The sequence below is a fragment of the Nelusetta ayraudi genome, unplaced genomic scaffold (assembly GCF_046127955.1).
Source record: "Nelusetta ayraudi isolate G7.1 ecotype Tasmania unplaced genomic scaffold, CSIRO-AGI_Nayr_v1 ptg000011l, whole genome shotgun sequence".
NCBI lineage: Eukaryota > Metazoa > Chordata > Actinopteri > Tetraodontiformes > Monacanthidae > Nelusetta > Nelusetta ayraudi.
In genome coordinates this window covers 13071725-13089776 of record NW_027466061.1, presented here as the reverse complement: position 1 = coordinate 13089776, position 18052 = coordinate 13071725, and the positions used below count along the sequence as shown (strand labels likewise).

Below are 18052 nucleotides of genomic sequence, written 5' to 3'. Positions count from 1 at the left end.
TTTCACACACACCCCACCTCCCCTTTTTTCATAAACATCTTGCCTAGGTTATCGTCAACAAACAGCGTTTTTTATGTTCAAGAGTGTTGGGAGTTTCTCTGGGAAAAAGAACAGAACCTTATAAATCCTACAAACATTTTATATGGCCTACACCTGTCTATATTTTTTCACCTATGGTTTCTGTAGAAGCATCAATCTAAAATTTTGAAACTGTCACATCTGTTCTTCTCTTCAATTGGGCCAAGATGAAAAGTCATACCTTGATGCATTTATCGGATGCTTTTTTAGTGTAGTACGGAACCGAATTAGCTGACGCTCGGTGAAACAAGCCAGAAAATACAGCTTCACAAGTTCAGGACTCACTCGCAAGGTGAGTTGTGGAACACATTTCTTCACACTGCACATGCTGGAAAATTCCAAAGAGAGAGGCAAAGCCAGCTTGCAGCCCAGGAAAATAAAGTCTTCTCAGAATACTTCTTGCTTCAAGGGGTTACAGACGTTCAAAACTGATTTGCATTTAGCATTTAGCATTGACAAGCACAAAAAAGGCAGGCTAAGTAACCACTGTCTCATTACTCGGTTTGGACTGACGTAATGAAATGGACTGAAAGACACAAACAAAACTACAACTTCTCTAAAGTGTGACTCACTGACAGTCTGAAAGTTAATTTGTATCTGCCAAACCAGGTCAATGGCTACACACATTCACAGCAAATTAGATAATAATTAATAACCAACTGTGTGTACATTTGGATCCGTTTCCAAAGAAAAAGCTAAAGAAAACCCTGCAAGGCTCAGATCTAACTGTGGAGGCAGGTGTGAGTTTATCGCCTCGGTGGAGAAGGAGGTTGACCGGATCACAGTGGCAGAGAACGGTGGCAGCTATGATGCCATCTTTTGCATCAGAGGAGAAGACGAAGTAGGTGGTGGGAGGGGCGAGGGAGGATGAGGACGTCTTCAGATGTGGCAGCTGTGATGAAAAGAGAGAGGAACGACTGGAGACAAGAGGTGGAGAGGGGAGGTAGTGGAGGACGGTGCATTATTCATCCCTGCTGACACATCAGAATCTCTGATTCATCTGAAGAAGGGCATCAGTCAAGTCACAACCCATCTCACGGCCTTCGCTCAAGTGCCAGCGCGGACAGCGAGAGACACACGATGGACACGCGTAATTGCAAACCATTGACGAGGGGCTTAAAGACTTAACAATGGGTCTGCTTCCACACAGGGATTCCGCAAGAGCATGCTGAGAGGTGCATGTGCAAAAAAAAACAAGCCGTAGTTCAAAGCAGGTCTGATCACACAGCTTTTTAATATAAGAAGATCAAACTAGACAAAGACCTCAGAGCCTTCGGCGTCCAGGCTTATAGTTTTGCCTTTTGGTTTTTCCATTAAAGGTCTCATAATCTACCCACCTCAGACCCAGACAGTGCTGCATCCTAACACAAGATTTTAGATTTCCATAAAAGAGTTAATTTAGGGCTTTGTTTACAGCCTCAATCAGAAATAGTAGTTTTAAGTTAAATGGTAAAGGTCATTGATCCAGCCTGATGACGTCAACAAAATGGGCACGGGGTGCCATAATGGAAGACTTGACGTAAGGATGAGATATCAGTGCCATTGGTGACATCACAAAGGATTGATTTTCATAGGTGAATCAGGTGCTTCTAAAAGGTGAATCAAAATTTGAAAAAAATAAATAAAAAAAATAAGACGGATTTGACGGAGAGAAGGATTTGTCTCTAGTCTGGGGAGTTTACTGACATACAAAACAGGAAGAAAGTCATAATACAATAGCTATATATAACAATACATGATATGATAGATGTAGTAATATAAAATATAATATATTGTTATACTTTTTACAAAGAAGTACAGGCTGCATCAAATTCAAATCTGTCGTAGCTGAGTGGGGAAAAGAGGCTTTATTGTTTTGTTTTGCTGCAGATATTTGATGATGCAAAGATCCATTATTTGTGGGGAGCAGTTTCTCAGTTTTTAATCATTAGAGCTGATGATTAATTACAGCGTGGACTGAATCGCAAAAATGAATCATTCACAGAAATCAGGTCTGGTTGATATGGCTGGACTTATTGTCCCGACGTCAATAGTATTTTCCCCAAAAATCATCAGTCACCTTATTGTAGCAATAAAAAAACAACAACAGTAGTATGTCATTGAACAAGAACTTCGATTAAACCCGATGAACTGTGCATTCAATCACATTTCTGTCAGTCAGACAACATTAGAAATTACCTGCCAATAAATTTGACCCATAATTTCCCATTTAGCTAACAGAAAAATGTCATCATGAGCTTTCTATGATTCCACTAGAAAACCATTATGCTGATTTACTGTGAAGCTGGGAAACATTGCATCTCAAAGACCTCTGCACCTCTGCAGACAAAGGTTAAATCTATACACTCATTTTAAATTGTCATATTCCGTGCATCAGCCTTACTCTCCTTCTCAAACCCATTTGACGTTCATTCCAATATTTTGATCCAGATTTGTGTGAAAACATATCTCAGTCAGAGAAAACTGGCCTTTCTTCACGTAGCCCTCAGATCATTTTTAACTTGATGAGCCACATCGCTGTGTCTGCTCTGTTTTTGTTTTTTCCCCCCCGACAGCATCTGAAGATAAAAAAAAAAGAAAAACAAAGTAGGGCAGACCAGAGCACACCGCTGGGAAGCCTTTGAAAAGGTCAATTAATATCAATGCCTCCACAGAAACAACAAAGTTTCCACCCGCTTGTAATACAGGTGGCCGCATTGCTTGTGATGCAGAGTAGCGTACATTGGCGCTCTCCCTGCGACGCTGACGGAGGGTGCACAGCAGCGACTTTGGACCAGATCCGGGCATGAATCATGTGGAGGGAGGAGAGAAAGGTGGCGGTCGAGGCGCATGCTGCTGCTGCCAGGAACCCGGGAACTGGGAATACGACTTCAATGAGGCCTTTGACGTGGAACCAAAGCTGCTCCGCTGGGAGCAGCGCGTCACGCAGCATATTCAAGTCTTGATGGATCTCACAGTGGTATCTGCTTGGAACCACTGAGGCCTATGATTGAACCCTGTGAAAATGCTATTTAAGGGAGTGCATGCCACCACTGATTTCATAAGCTGCTGCTCCTAACAGTGTCTGGATGAATACCTGTGGGGCCGAGCATCTCTTAGCTCACAGAGGAGCGTCTCGGTGCAGACAAGAGGAAAATTTTGCCCTTTGAATTGTTCTGCTGCAACATAATGTCTTTCCTCTGCAAAATATTGCAAATAACACCGTCGCCGCTCCTTTTCTCGTGAAAAATGTGTGCAGCTGTGGTATTTTCTGTCCTTCCGAGATTGAGGCCGGGGTGTTTTAACGATCCAGTGCAAGTGGGAGAGACAAAATCTGGGGACTCACTAAAGGGAGGAAGCCGTGTGTGAAAATGACTGATTAAAATAATTAGGGATGTGGAAATGGTCTGGAACAATAACCAGCAAACGCACGGTGCCCCGGGGGAGAATTGCCCATCTGTGTGTGTGTGGAGGAGGACCTCCTACAACAGTGCAATTCTTCAGATTAAGGCAGGTCACAAAGTGGAAAATTCAGAGAACCAAAACTGGCAACCGGGACTTCAATTCCAGACAGGCAATGGCCCTTGGATACGTGTCAGCCTGAAGTGAGGCATCATTAAATTATACTCTATCTATCCGTGCAATGCAAGCAATGCAACAGCCAGTCCTGCTTTCTGATAATTACCAACATAGTCCTGGACCTCAAAAAAAAAGAAATAATAATAATAATATCTTTTTTTACATTTAATTAAAAAAAATAATAACCTGAATGTGTGCAGATGTTTTTAGTTGACGCTTGAGAGAGGAAGCATATGCAGCATCATTCTCTTTTTGTTCGGAAATAGTGCTGCCAAATAAGTTCCGCTCTCTTGCCACCTGGTGTCTCCTCCACCACATAATGCTCCTCTAATGTGAGCAATATTAGGGCTGCATGTGACATGACAGCCGGACCAATTAAAAGTGCTGGGCATGACATCATAATGATACTGTGTGTGTGTGTGTGTGTGTGTGTGTGTGTGTGTGTGTGTGTGTGTGTGTGTGTGTGTGTGTGTGTGTGTGTGTCATCAGAGAAGAAGCGAGAGAGTGTAGGAGGCGACTCCTGTCATTTTGATTTCATTGATTTGCGTTATTTCCATTTCTTATCCGCTGAGTCTCACAAAAGTCTATTGTTGGAGTTAGAAAAGCAGTGAGAGGAGGGGGGAAAGACTTTGGATGTGTGTTTGCGTGGATAGATGATGAACAAAGGCTGTGCCAGTCTGCCCCGAGCCGCTCATGCTGCCGCTGCCCAGCCAAGGATAAGCAGGATGGTGGGGGATGTTGCCAACCAGCCTGGTGTGCACAAACCCCGCGGTGCGAAACGCTTTAAGCAGGTTTTAAGTGATGCTTGATGGGAAGGGAAAGAAGGGGGACAAGCCGGCTCTGCAGACGGAGGCCGGACGGCGATTCCTTTTTTTGTCTCTCGGCTGTCCCCCTTTTTAAGCGACTATTTGACAGGTGAAAACGAGCAACTCCGGGTGGGGTTGAGCGCGGCTGCCGCGTGCTTGAGTCGTGTGTGCGTGCGTGCGTGCGTGCGTGCGGGGTTACCTCGGTAAGAAGTGCTCTCTGTCTTCCTCGCTGTCTGCCAGGCTCATGGGGCTGGATTGGCGGCTGCAGCTGGAGGCGTCCTCGGCAAACAGCGGGGATGGATGTAAATCCACCAGCGAGAGGAGACGAGGGGGACAAAGCTCTGCCTTTTGTTGCGGGATGCATGCACGCATAGCCGGCGCGTGTCTCTCGCCCCAGCCCCCCTGATGAAGTACCGCAGGCAGCGGTCGGTCCTCCTCGGCGCTCTTCTCCGGGGCAGAGAGAGGGAAGCCAGGCAGCGGGTCAGCGGCTGCTCCTCAGCCCTTGTGTCGGCAGCGCATCTCCGGTCGGGCGGCCTCAGAATCTGCTGGTTGATGTCATTGATACTCCCTGTCTTCTTCCTTAATGCCTTCCTGCTCTTCCTCTCCCCCCTCCTCCGTTCTCTCCTCCCCCTCCCAGCTCTACCTCTCTCTCTATTTCTCTCTCTCTCACACACCGGAGACCTCCCTCCCCCTCTCCTCTCTCTCTCCCTCCTCCCTCTTGCACATGACGTGATGCAGGCAAGATCTCCAGTAGCAACCGCATCCCCTCATCCCCTTCCCCACTTCCATCACCCCACCTCCTGTTACCCCCCCCCCCCCCCCACCCTCTCTCTCTCACACACACACACACACACACACACACACACACACACACACACACACACACACACCACCCTCCCCCCTACAAAGCCTCTTCCTCTCCCTCCAGCACCTCCAGCTGGATTGGTTGACTGGTGCAAAGAGGTTGCTGCCACTGCTGCTTGCTGAGCTTGTTGGCTCTCATGCTCGATTTTCCATTCTTTTTCATTTCCTCAGCAATCCCCAGGGATGACTTTAATGACGATAAGAACCTTGCAGGACCACTAGATCCCTTTAATATAGCATCTAATTATAGCAGCTGGCAGAAAGACACAATGGGCTTGGACCTCGCAGTGGTCCCTCACTGGAATACAGAAAAATAGAAGTGAGCTCAGTGCGGTGCTATACAGAAGGGACATATTAATGTAGCAGAAGTTGAGGAAAAGAGGTGCTACCCTCACTGTTGTTCCACCAGTGTCGTTATTAATTAGCAAAAATAAGCAATTTAGTTCAACAGACATGCATACAACATGGAGGGATAGAATGAAAAGATATAACAGATTAATTATGAAAATGTGCTAAACAAGCATTCGTTCCCCTTTTGTATCTGTATAAGTGTTGACTCATTTCTATTAATAATGAAAAATGTATATTAATAATGAACATGAATTAACACAGTGTTCTGTTGCCTAATAATCATGGGCATAATTAGTTTTACATTACTTCAAAATAAGAAAAAAATGTTTCATTTATGACACACAGACATTGCCGTGTTCTCATTGTGTTTGACTATACATCCAGATATAGTCAAGGGCTCCCACTGGATTTTGACCTGGGATATTAAAAACAGGAAAGGCATGATAATGTTTTGGTCTGTTGTCCCATTTTATCGGCATAATTGAAAAGCCTCGGGTTGCGTCGCATGGAAACGGTCTGAATTTAAGCGTGCAGACAAAGAACTGTCGACAAATATACCCTTCTGGTGAAGTCTTTGCAATGAACTGCCTCATTTTGCCTGCAGCCATAAAGAAAAACTAAAGCACCAAAACAGCTCAGTTGATTTTAATTCCAAACGATTTCTGCTGTGTTTAAAAAAAAGGAGGCTTTGTTCTTGGGATTTGGTCCTTTTTTTTTAGGTCAGCCAGGCACCGTGATGTAAACCATTGCCATGAGGCCGGACCATGAGGTGTTTGAGGTTGGCATGATGCCTGCAGGGCTGTGCGAAGGCGCCTTTTTTGTGTTTTTGCCCCCTTCAAACATCTTTCCGCTGGAGCGTGTGCGGTGCTTCACAGACAGACCCGGCTTCAGCGCGTCTGCTGCCATGCAGGGGTTTCTGCTCATCCAGACGCTTTACAAATGCATTTCCAGCGCTGCCTAATAGCTTGCTGAAAGTCATTCTCAACAAGTCATTATCTCTGCCGAGCTCTCTGAGCCAAAGACTGCTTGACAGGAAAATTAAGCGACTGCCACCGCCTCTGATCGTAATTGGAAGCTACAGTTTTGGAGCCTTTGGTCTTTCAGGGACAAAAGGCTTCCTTGCCTTGATTTTCTTTGTTGCTGCTGACATCTAGTGGGAACTATTATGTGACATTGCCTTCATTTGAGATCGCAGCCACACAAAGCCCAGGCTTCAGGTGTGTTACTGACAAGCTGAAGAATGAAGGCCCTTTCAATCACTGAAATTAGAATAATGGAATTTAGCTCATTTAATGTCTCATATAGTGTAAAATTCACTTTCACATTTTTTTTTCTTTTTAACAATATAGTTTCTCGAGCCTGTCAGGATAACTCCACATTTTACTTCCTTTGCTTGCAATGTTAAGTGTGCAAGTTAAAACACTCTCATTCCAGAAGCCAGCCTTCTGTGACATCACTATCAGTTTAAAGATGTCATGTCCCCTTTGTTTTAGTCTTCTTCCAAACATGTGGAACATCCAACAAAGTCAAAAGTTGGAGCTGGAAGCTAAAAGTGATTCTTTTTGCACGATGCTGTAAAGAAAGAACAAAACTTTCAATTTTAAGGAGAACTATAGAGGGTTATTTTTTGACAATAAATGATATAAGGGTGTATCCATGGAGCCCTGAACCCTTTTTTTTTTTTTTTTTTTTTTTAATATAAGCTTCTAATTTGTTTCTCATCTTTGGCAGTTTGAAAAAAATAAACAAATAACACCCCCTTTTTGTGATAGTAATCAAGGTAGCTACCATACAGATCTAATGCTCCTCTTGTTACACCTGCTGCTTTACAACAGCCTTATGTGCAGACTCACCCTTCCATGCATCCATATGGTGGCTATATTAATTTAGTTGTCACATAAATGAATTTACATGTGACCTCCTTAAGAATAACGACTCAGCTGTTGTGATGTAAAGTGCGTGTGGCCAAGGATTGATGGTTACAGTGACCAGAATAGCGTGCTTATGTTGCATACTTCTAGTAGACGGTATTTACTGCATTTGGCAGCTGAAATGATTTTCTGGCATGTTTGCCAAGAAATAAATGTCTTGTGCAGCACACACGACATTTGTTTTTTGTCTGTGCGTATGTGAACAATAAACAAAACAATTTCTGCTTTCAGCAAGTCTGAACATGGGGGTGTCTGGTACAGTATTTCTCTGGTGAATGAGCCGAAACCCATTCTGGTTTTTATAGATTCACAACTTTCATGCAAGACATTAGCTGGAAATTTCGACTTTCTCTCCGCCAAAAATATTCAGACATGTCGATTTTTAGCTCAAGCGAGCTCACATTGTCCCCTGCCAAAATAATGCCGTCTCTGTTGTCTGTAAAGCGTCTCCACCAGTCACGCCGTGACCTCTGCCACTGTATAGCATTACAGTATTCCCATTTTCAGAGTTGAAGCTAGGGCAAAAGATCTTAAATTAGAAGGGTAAGCGCCCCTGTCTCTGCCGCTGCCCCGCAGCAGTGACGTTAATTCCAATCTATTTATACTTGAAGTGTGCACGAATGAGAAAGATCAAGTTTCTGTTATGCTTTATTTCCGAGGCTCTCAGGTTAATGTGAAAGGAGCAGCGAGAAGCCCTTGTCTGAAATAAACTAATAAACTGAGCAGGAAGTGAATACTTTTTTTTTTTAATTTCATGATGAAATAATTTGTGTCTAACATTTACTTATATAGTCAAATGTTTACAAATACTTCATTAGGAAAAGTATAAGTAAGCAGAATCTTCTGATGTAAACATATATGATCTTAATACAATTACTGCATGTCTGTTATTGCTGAGATTAGTTTTATAAAAGTTTTTCTTTTATAATTAATTTTAGTAAATCAAAGTAGGAAAAAGCTTACAGTGCTAGGACAGCAACATAACTTCAACCAGGAAATGAGAGAGGCAGAGAGAGAGAGAGAGAGAAAGGAATCGAAGACTCATTTAAGATGTAGGATATGTTTAGTTAAAAGAACTGCTGCAAGTGGCATCTGCAAGTCTGAAAAACAAAAACACATACAAAGTGCACACTAACTTATGTCGTGACACTGAATTTTATTCAAGTATCCTCAACACTTTTGCCCTTGAGTTGTCCTCAATTAAATGAATCAGAGAGAGAAAGGCAGCCACTGTTCAAAGCCTGGATGTAAGATGTCTATTTAGGATGTGGAGTCTCTCAGTGTGCATTTAGCTCGGTGCTGCTGTACACAGACAGGACAAATAAAACATTCATGATGACGAGAGATAAACAACCAAGACACTATTAAAAATAAGACTAAGATGCAGAGAACAGAGCCGTCGTTTGGGTGAACTGCATCCGAGGCTAAAATGAGAATTTACTTCAGAGCACAAAAGGGCACATGATCCCTGGCTGACTTTTCGATAGGGCAACACAACACAAAGGCCCGGCATCTGTAATCACCACAGAGCGTTTCCAACGCTGCCTCTCCAACAGTGAATAACCTTTGATACTGTGGACGTTACCCACATAATTAAGTGGGTGCAGGCACACCAGAGGCTCTGGTTACAAACTGAAGAATATTAGAGAAAACATTCATGAGATGATTCACTGTTAAGGAAGCAGCCTCAGGCTTGAGCCATAATGCTGCCAGGATCAAACTTTGAATGGAAGCGTGAACCCTCCATGAAGCTTTTAGAACTCTGATTGGAAAAGAACAAACTGCATAAGTCATAAACACTTGTCCTCAGCCTCATTAAACTCACACAGAATGATAAATACTCAGACAATCAAATCATGTTGATCGAAAACATCACATTTCATCTGGAAGTGGAGGTTTCATGCATCTCAAACCCTGTCTTCAGGTAATTACTACTGCTTAAAGCTAAAAGCTTCAGAGAGGTGTGTTCCCATTTTGCCGGCAGATCATCGGGCAACTGGCTGATGTTTGGCACAGAAAACTGAACACATTGTCATATTTTAGAAACACGGCAGATACCATGTATCCACAAGCGGACAAAATAGTTTGCAGCGAGCAAAGTTGAGGTGGTCGAGATTCTTTCGGATGCATTCTTCTTGTGCCAAACATCATGTGCACATGTTGTCTTTCTTTGCATGCATGTTGTTCCAGCAAAGCTGGTTCACACGCTTTGCAACAGTACGTAATACTACAAAACACACCTCTCAAACAGTACAATACCACCAAATACACACAGGCGCCACCATACCGTAAACGTTCCACTGGGACATGAGTGGGAAGAAATTTATGAAAGCCTTTATCAAATTGATGGTTCTCCAGGTTTAAGCAAAAATAGGAACCATTATTAAGTGAAAATGTGTTCGTCTTAAAAGGAATCAGGCCACATTTTAAATCATCTTGGCCAGACATAAAAATCCTGATGGCTTTTTTTTTTTTTTATTGCTATAGTTTGTAGTGCTAAGAGCAAAGCGGAGGTGAACAGGAAATAAGAACGAAGGCTGACAGTTTGTGGCAGATTACAGTGAAGTACGGTGGAGGACAGGGAGAGTAGTGTATGGGTGCTCCACAGGGCGGGAGAGCAGTGCAGGAAGTCAGTGCAGCTCAATGAAAGCCTCCATCTCCTCCGATATCAGTCCCCTGTAGGGCAGTCTGTGCTTTTCAATGGCACAAGCCGCCAGGCACTGAAGGGTGACGTAGTTCAGCGGGCAGAGGGCAGGGTGCCCGCTGCTCTGCTCGTCCAGCAGCTCGTAAGCCGTCTTCCTCTGTGCGTTCTTAGCGTCAAAGTGAGCGCCGGCCTTGGTGAGCAGCGCCATGATCTCGGCGCAGCCGTTGCCGGCGGCGATGTGCAGCGGCGTGTTGTTGTCGCAGTCGCGCGAGTCGACGTCGGCGCCGCACTCGAGGAGCAAGGCCGCCACTGCCACGGAGGGGAAGCGGCCTACCGGGTAGCGGCCCACCGAGGTGGTTTCCTTGTCCACGGCCATGTGGAGAGGGGTGAAGCCGGCGCGGCCGCGGGGGTTGAGCTTCAGCAGCCGGTACACAGTGTGCTTCTTCTGATGCTCCTGCTCCGGACTGCATTCCAGCTTTTCCAGGAGGAAGATGAGGTGCAGGATGATGGAGAGGGCTTTGGTAAACTGAGGCGCTTCGGGCAGGTTGTCCCGCTGCGCCACCGCTCTCTCCACCTCCCTCACGCTTTTCCCCAGAACCGTCATCAGGTCGTGGAAGGTGATGCGCGTCGACAGGGTGCCTTTGGCCCGGTCCTGGAGCACGAAGGAGAAAAGCTCGGCAAAGGACAGGAAGCTGGAGGCCGTCATGGGACTGAGAGGGTCCAGGTTGCTCTGCTGCATGTCTAAGGCGTACTTCCACAGGCTGATGCAGCGTTCAAAGTTGCCCGAGTCGGCATACACGGCGCCCCTGTAGCGGATGTAATACGAGGTGTCTGGGTGAGACGGCCCGAGGATGCGCTCTCGCACTAGCAGCGCCTGCATCCGCATCTCATCGGGGTCTGTGATCAGAGCCTCCAGTTCCTCCGCAGTGCTTACCTCCTGGGCACAACCGTAGGCTGGGACGGGCGGGCCGGGCGGCGGCTTGGCCAGGGACCCGGCCTTATCTCCGGGCTGCCGCAGCTCCATGGCTCGTCTCCAGTACCTCATGCCACCCAGGAGGTCCCGCTTCTTGTCCACAAAAGTCGCCCCGAGGAGCTCAAGTGCGTCGACCCGCTCCTCCCGTGAGGTGCGAGGCTGGTGGGCCAGGTACTCCACGATGTTGGTGTGGCCGGTCACACTGGCGGCGAGCAGCGGGGTCATGCCGTAGCCGTCCCGCTCCATGCGAGCGTTGCATTTCAGCAACATCTTCATGATATCCAGGCTTCCTGACTCAGCGCAGTCGTGCAGGGCGGTGTTCCCTTTCACGCTCTTGCGGTTGACATCAGCACCCCGGTCCAGGAGGAACTTGGCGATCTCCTTGTGGCCCTTGTAACACGAGATCATGAGGCAGGTGTGGCCGTGGCGGTTGGCTACCTCCATGTCGGCCCTGTGCTCCACCAGGTAGCGGACGATGTCCAGGTGGCCGTCGAAGCAGGCGGCCCGGAGAGGCGTGGAGTTGGTCAGCGTCGCGTTGTTGACGGAGGCGCCGTGCCTGAGCAGCGTCTTGACCACCGAGAGGTGACCGGCCGCCGACGCCGCCCACAGCGGCGGGGCGGCCTCAATAGTCTCGCCGTCAAAGTTAACCGCGCCCCCGAGTTCAACGTTGGCTTTGCAGTGTTCAAGGAAGTAGTCCACGACCTCCAGGTGTCCGTGGCGAGACGCAATCAACAGCGCCGTCCCCCCCTGTGTTTTCTCCTCGGCCAGAGCTTCGAGCTCCTCCGGAGTTTTGTTGCTCAGCAACTTCTGGATAAGTTTCAGCTTACCATCTCTGGCCGCGTTGAATACCGCCGTCGTTATGTCCATTTTACTGGCTCTGCGCTGCCGAGCTGGACGGCAACCCCATAACCATTCGCCGGTGGGAAGAAATAAAAGCTGTCGTGCCAGTTTTAAATGTCACAGAGCGGGAACCCCGGTTCGAGCGCAGGTCCTCGCTCACATCCTTCTGCCATTTTGAGGGTGCTGTCAAGATGGCGTTCGCGTTGTTTGACAGTTGTGTGTTTACGATGGAAGCGAGGCACTGTGGGTAACGTAGTCGCGCAAAGGAAAGGGACGCGATGAAGAAAACCGTACCCTTCGCCATGAGGACTGTGTCTCCCATAATGCAAAGCGGTTTAAATGACCTGCCAGCTGATCGGTTCGTTTGTTATGGTTGTTCCACTCGGCAGCTAGCGCAGGAAAGTACCCGTGTCATGCCGAGACGTGCATGCCCCTCGCGGGAGCGCGCACGAAGAGGTCGCCGTTGTTTAATAAAATATCGTTTATTTGTCTGTCAATTAATAAGTCGTTCATTAAACCCAGAAGCGCTCAACCGTCCGACGTGACGTCTAAACAGTTTTCTGAGGGCGATGTGTTTTCAAATACGCAATGACTTTGATGAGATAATTGCACATGCTGAATACATCATTGCGTGTGTATGTGTTTGATGTGAAATGTCATCATTGAGTGTTTGTGGAAGAATTAAATAATAAGGTAATAATAAGGCGTTCAAATCTCGGTAGGCATGCAGAACTCGGCATGACACTGCCGCCGTTAAACGGTGAACAGGTGGATTCCGGAAATTTCGTTACGTCCAAACAATTCAACGAGAGAAAAAAACAACAACAACCAAACAAACGTGATTTCACTATTGAACAAATTATTACACACATTAAACATTTTTAACGTAAATTAATTTCCACCCCAATGCTGTTTGATCGAGAGAGAGAGAGAGAGAGAGAGAGAGAGAGAGAGAGAGAGAGAGAGAGAGAGAGAGAGAGAGAGAAACATTAAATAAATAAATGCAACTTGATTCACTCAAAACATTCAATTTAATTTCCTTAACTGATTGCTATCTGGAAAGTTTGGACAGAGTTTGGATAGAAATAAAATGGAATTGATTTTCAACGTATACAATACTTATAACATATATATTATTATACTTATATATATATATATATATATATATATATATATATATATATATATATATATATATATATATATATATATATATATATATATATATATATATATATATATACATACATACATACATACATACATACTGTAGGTTACTTTCAGCTTTGATTTTTAAAAAAACGTTTTATAAGGTTTATTTATTTTTTTTATTTTTTTATTTAGGTTTACAGATTAATGTGTTTTGCAGTGGTTGTGTACTCAGCACTCGTTTCAATAAATAGCATGTAAGACTGAAAGCCTGTGCCCTTTTTCTATTTAATGTATTCAGATGTAAATTCAGGACGGGGGGGGCGGGGGGGGGGGCAGTTTAGTGCAAAAAAAAAAGAAAAATGGTAGAAGACACTTTCGACACACACAGTTGCCAAAAATTGTTTCGACGCCAAAGTGTAGTTATTACATTTTCCAGTAGAGGGAGCATTAAAGTCACATTTGGAAATACTTAGAGCGCGTGGTTTCCCTGTATTATTGTTAACAGCGTGGAAATTAATGGCTTTTCCATGACCGGCCCCAAATTTTCACATGTGCTTAGGGCAGAGTGGTGGGTGCCTGTGTTTGTTACAGCACAAAGACTGATGTGTGACTGCATTTCCAAAAGCCCCTTAGAAACTGTTAGTAAGTCGCCCGAGGGAGGATGGCTTGAGTAGTAAACATGGTTTTTGAAATGAAACAGGGAGTTTGGCAGCACAGAGACACAATATTGTGCTCAGTAATGACACCCAGCTCATATCTGTCTCAGAGGAGCTTGCAATGGTGGCTTGTTTGTGAGGGATTATTAGATGAAATCACGGAGACAAAAACTGCAGGATAAAAGAGAAGAGCATCGGTGACGGGTAAGTCTTAGTGTTTTTATTCATGAACTCATGACAACATGACTCCAACATTGTATTAACATCACATTCACAGGCAATCAAAAACTAATTTTCATATTTAAACTCTTCCACATATCTGCAGACATTATGACGTTTCCACGGGCACGTGCAAAATTTCACATGCAATATTGACTGCATTACGAATATTGCAAGATATGCAGCTCCAGATTAAACAACACCCTCATCGTTGCACCATCACTGGTAGAATACTGATCCACATCACAATGCTCACGTACAAAGGGAACACCTTGTGAATCTCAATGCTAAATAAAGAGAGGTATAAAACCAAGGACAGCAATTATTAATGTGTAGCACAATACTTGCAGACAACGGTGTTTCCATTTGTTGACCAGGGTGGAGCCATTGTGATAGAATGAGACTTTAGTTCAATGGATGCCTCACTTTCTCAGTTCTGTCTGTGTGTGCGTGCCTGTGTGAGCAAAAGTATGTGTGTGTGTGTGTGTGTGTGTGTGTGTGTGTGTGTGTGTGTGTGTGTGTGTGTGTGTGCATGCACACATGACACATTGTGCAAGAGTTCATTGAGTGACAAGTGTACCTTGATTGCCAAGCACTTATCTGATCTGTGGAGTGTGAAAGAAAATGGGAACAATGGAGAAAAAATCTCACGCTGTGAAGACATCTTGACAGGAGCTCCTAAGGTCCTGACAGCAGCTCACTGAGCAGCACCTCTCTTTCTCCAAGAAGGACATCTCTCCTCAGGCTAGTTCCTTTGTTCACTACCTTTATCTTCATGGCCAGACTCTTCACCTGTGCCTGGGACAGCGAGTCAAAGAAGAAGTCTTCGTTGAAAACTGGATTCCTGCTGTTCTTGATGATGGTGCTCCTCTGTTTCTGCTGCTTGCCAGGACTGAGGTAGAGCGCCACGCAGCAGTTGATGCTCTTGAGGTCCGTCTGCCGAGCGTAGATGGCTTCAGCTGCGAGTACACGGACCCTCAGCCGGGCGGCCTCCTTGTCGTAGTGGGTGCTGAGCCTCAGCGTCCCTCCCTTATGGAGGTTGATGGTGTGCTCGCGGTGCAGGAGGTCTGACGCCGCTGCCGCCCTGGAGGCGGCGCTCTTACACGCGTGGAAGGCGGGAGACGGAAGGCAGCGAACGCGCCGGCGCTGCATGTTAGGACTGTTGTCGGCGGAGCTGCAGTCATCGGTGGAGACAGAGCTGTGGCGAGCCAGGGAGCGCTTGGCACGGGAGACCTGGTGGCAGAGAAAACAGCTGATGAAGACGCAGAGGGAAGCCTCGCGGTCCAGCACATTTGACATATTAATAGCCAGTGTCAAAAGTGCAGATGCTCACAAAAGCCGCCCCCACCTTGGCTTGCGTCCCCTGGCTGATGGAGCGTAGGAGGGAGGCAGAGCGGGACAGGAGCGGCGAGGTGAAGGGTGAGGACTCTGCAGAAGAACAGGTGTCGCTCTCTCCACCACTGAAGTAGCGGTAGGGGTTGGGGTCCGCAGGGGCCAGCAGGGTGCCCCCATGGGAGCGGCGCTGGGAGTTGGGCGAGGTGCGAGGGCTGCTGGGGTTGCTGTGGAACAGACTCTCCTTTCGTCGGGTGTGAGGCGACTCCACCAATGTGGAGAAGCCGTAGGAGGTCTGAGCCTTGGGCACGTACGGCAGGGACATTGCAGTCTGTGACTGGGGGTCCGCGTTGGTGTTCACATCCAGCTTGGCTTTGCCCGAGGCACCCGGCTCATCGGCGCTCTCTATTTGAATGATGTGGCGGTTGGCCGACTTCTGGAGATTGCGCGCGTCACCTCCCAGGCGAGAGAACAGGCGAGGGCTGCAGGGGTTCTTGCTGCTCCGAGCTCTGGGGCTCTGGCTGCAGATGGCGTGGTCAGAGGAGGAGGCTCGCAGTGCTGAGCTGCGCTGGGGTTCTGGGGAGAGGGACTCATCAGGTGGACAGCAGATTAGTTTGGGCGGGATGAAGAAATCTGGGATTTTCTGTGGTGTGAGGACATTGGCATAGACCGAGACAGGAATGGCCTCTGTGGTCTGGGACTTTGTCCCACTGCCCTCAATAGAGCTACGGAGCTTCTCCAGCAGCCACATGCCAATTGAATCACCTCAGCTCACTGTTTCCCTGTTGACGGAAGGAAAAATGATGCGCGAGGAGAGAGAGAGAGAGAGAGAGAGAGAGAGAGAGAGAGAGAGAGAGAGAGAGAGAGAGAGACAGAGAGAGAAAGAGAGAGAGAGAGACAGAGAGAGGGAGAGAGAGAGACAGAGACAGAGAGAGGACATCTGAGCGAAACATTTTAAACACAGTGGAGAAGAGGATTCTAAAAATTAAAAAAAATTGAATACTTAAAAAAATATACATGTGTCCACATTGCTTTTTAGTTTTAAATTTGACCTAAAATTAAATGAAATGAAATTTGGATGGAAATCTTTGCATCATGAACAGAGGTAAGGTAATTAGCAGTGAAATAACTGTGCCTAAAGATGAAACAACAGATTTCACTGGCAAGACTTTGAACCCCTTCATCAAAACCTCTGTTAATACTTTGGCACAATTTTAAATCGTTAAACATGCCGCCAGCTCCTCTTTCCTACCAGAACCTCTCAAGTCAGGGTTTTGTTTGTTTGTTTGTTTTGTTTTGTTTTTTAACGCTTAAGGCAAAACCAACATAAAAGGCGCAACTTTCTCTCCGTCAATGCAGAGCCGGCGCAGCACTAAACACTTAACGAATGAAAAAAAAAAATTGCCAACCTGTTGAGTGTAAAACTCCTCCTTTCCTTGGTGAAAAGGAACTCTCTGGCGTGCGCTCGGTCACAGCCTCTCCTGGCGCGCCGTGCGTAAAAGGTATTTCCCCTGCGTACTGACAATCACCGACCTTGATCCACAGCGCTTGGCAGTGGTCAAAAGGCTGCCTGCCGGATGAGGCTCCCTCGCCGCTCTATAACACGGGGTCTGTGGCTTGTGAGCCAATGAGGAGGTGTTAAGACCTCCCCATGCTGTTTATCATGAACTCCTCTCTGCGCAGGCACGGGAGGGGTGGGCTGGGAGTTGGATGGGGTGGTTGACGGAGGCTGAGGGGAGGGAGAGGCGCTAGTGGCGGTGATCTAATTTAAGGACTGTTGTTTCATCAGGCACGACGTGTTGCAAACGATGTGGGCTCCTTATCTAACGCCCCATTGAGTTTTAACGAGCGCGTCACAGCAGTTTCATTTGGCGCTCACGTGACGCGTGGCTCCGCTGCGCGCTGCTGGCACATCACGGAACTCGCACGGGGAGCCTTAATTGGACTTCCTGGTGGTGAACGGCTGGCGGTGAAGAGACGTGACTGCACAGCTGCCTCGCAATTATTGAAAGCTTTCTCAGATTTCCCAGTATGCGACGAACTGAACCAGGTTGAACAACTCCACAACAAAGCCTTGTGTGTGTGTGTGTGTGTGTGTGTGTGCTCTTTGGAATAATGCCAGACTTATATCTTTCTATGACAGTTACATCACACTCTGATGAGAGAAGAGAGTGTGTCACACCTGTGGCTCCTTGACTTCCAACTGCTTTTACCTAATATACTGTTTTATTATTTCTGACTTTTTTCAAATCTTGATTTAGTGCTTGGATGTCAAGAGCCCTTGTGTCTGTGTTTTCTCTCTTTTTGCCAGCTGACACCAACATACTCATGTGGTTATTGATTATTTGTACTCTGCTTTTCAACCAAAGATACAAGTTCAGAAAAGATGAAATCCTTGTTTGGAAAATCATCCCATTAGATTTTATGGAGCTTTGATGGGCGTTTTAAGGTTTAGTGGTTCAGAGATGAGTGAAAGGTGTATTAACTTAAATAGTGCGAAATGTGTTAATTAGTTTAGGACGTCCTTATTTGTTTAAATAGATTCAAGATAAAAAAATAAAAACAATTTTATATACGCAAATGTCTAGCATAAGAAACAGGCAATATATCCATGTGTGACATTGTTCTAGAAGTAGTTGGCAGCAGTG

At 46.2% G+C, this 18052-nt stretch overlaps 3 protein-coding genes and 1 long non-coding RNA gene across 4 annotated transcripts in view; 1 reads left to right on the top strand and 3 right to left on the bottom strand.

Moving 5' to 3' along the window:
- Window positions 1-5040, bottom strand: part of ptprsb (protein tyrosine phosphatase receptor type Sb) — a 74389-nt gene extending 69349 nt beyond the window's left edge. The window contains exon 1 of the mRNA XM_076021126.1: window positions 4642-5040. The gene's annotated coding sequence lies outside the window, so the exon portion shown is untranslated. The remainder of the gene's footprint in view (window positions 1-4641) is intronic.
- Window positions 5041-8632: 3592 nt separating this feature from the next.
- fem1a (fem-1 homolog a) lies at window positions 8633-12258 on the bottom strand. The gene has a single exon (XM_076021125.1). The coding sequence runs from the start codon at window positions 12070-12072 to the stop codon at window positions 10219-10221; it is 1854 nt and encodes a 617-aa protein (XP_075877240.1). The 5' UTR covers window positions 12073-12258; the 3' UTR covers window positions 8633-10218.
- A 1818-nt stretch (window positions 12259-14076) lies between these two features.
- Window positions 14077-14700, top strand: LOC142884218 (uncharacterized). The gene is made up of 2 exons (XR_012926143.1): window positions 14077-14530; window positions 14632-14700. It is a non-coding gene; the product is annotated as an uncharacterized LOC142884218 (long non-coding RNA).
- On the bottom strand, window positions 14515-17426 carry LOC142884217 (C2 calcium-dependent domain-containing protein 4C-like). The gene is made up of 3 exons (XM_076019734.1): window positions 16814-17426; window positions 15421-16186; window positions 14515-15305 (listed from the first exon to the last, which is right to left on the bottom strand). The coding sequence occupies exons 2-3, from the start codon at window positions 16153-16155 to the stop codon at window positions 14751-14753; spliced, it is 1290 nt and encodes a 429-aa protein (XP_075875849.1). The 5' UTR covers window positions 16156-16186; window positions 16814-17426; the 3' UTR covers window positions 14515-14750.
- Window positions 17427-18052: the final 626 nt, after the last annotated feature.

Excerpts from the sequence above, each read along its gene's own strand:
- LOC142884217 (XM_076019734.1), bottom strand. The coding sequence starts at position 16,155 with ATGTGGCTGCTGGAGAAGCTCCGTAGCTCTATTGAGGGCAGTGGGACA. Across the intron at positions 15,306-15,420 it reads GCCAGGGGACGCAAGCCAAG|GTCTCCCGTGCCAAGCGCTC; the intron begins GTGGGGGCGGCT and ends CTCTGCCACCAG.
- fem1a (XM_076021125.1), bottom strand. The coding sequence starts at position 12,072 with ATGGACATAACGACGGCGGTATTCAACGCGGCCAGAGATGGTAAGCTG.